This window comes from Penaeus monodon, chromosome 20, assembly GCF_015228065.2.
Source record: "Penaeus monodon isolate SGIC_2016 chromosome 20, NSTDA_Pmon_1, whole genome shotgun sequence".
Taxonomy (NCBI): Eukaryota; Metazoa; Arthropoda; class Malacostraca; order Decapoda; family Penaeidae; genus Penaeus; species Penaeus monodon.
Window position 1 is genome coordinate 21,007,859 of NC_051405.1, and position 525 is coordinate 21,008,383.

Below are 525 nucleotides of genomic sequence, written 5' to 3' on the forward strand. Positions count from 1 at the left end.
AAAAACCTCTTCCAGACTGGTTTCAAAACCGATCTCCTAGGATGCCATATCTGTAACAATAATAATGTTACCAAACATCTAAGACATTAAAAAAATATATAAGGATCTGAGCAAAGGCTACTCTAGACCCGATTCTCTTACCTCCCTAGATAGGTACCTAAGACTGGCCAAGAGGTTGATAATAACCTTAATTATGAGCCAAGACGTTTAATTATGATTCATCTTACCTCCGGCCTACAGAGACGAGTGCTCTGGACGCGGCACTGGCACTGATGGCGGCAGTTGGCCCCCCACGTCATATCCGGGCATGGCATGTTGCACTTGGGTCCTAATCGCCCCGGGTCACACTCACAGAACCCGAAGATCCGATTGCACCGCAAGTTGGGGCATTTGATGGGGCAACGGCGTCGACATGTTTGTCCAAAGAAGCCTAGGGATGGAAGGGGAGAGAGGGGGGAGAAAAGGCAGTTAGAGGGGTGAGAAAAAAAGGAAAAAAAAGAAAAACAAGGGTGATGAGAAAATGGG

At 47.0% G+C, this 525-nt stretch overlaps 1 protein-coding gene across 1 annotated transcript in view; it reads right to left on the bottom strand.

Annotated features, from left to right (window-relative positions):
* LOC119585701 (multiple epidermal growth factor-like domains protein 6) overlaps window positions 1–525 on the bottom strand; it is a gene marked incomplete in the record, with an annotated part of 104,852 nt that overhangs the window by 18,204 nt on the left and 86,123 nt on the right. The window contains 1 exon segment of the mRNA XM_037934375.1: window positions 228–430. Within this exon segment, the coding sequence (XP_037790303.1) occupies window positions 228–430 (203 nt within the window).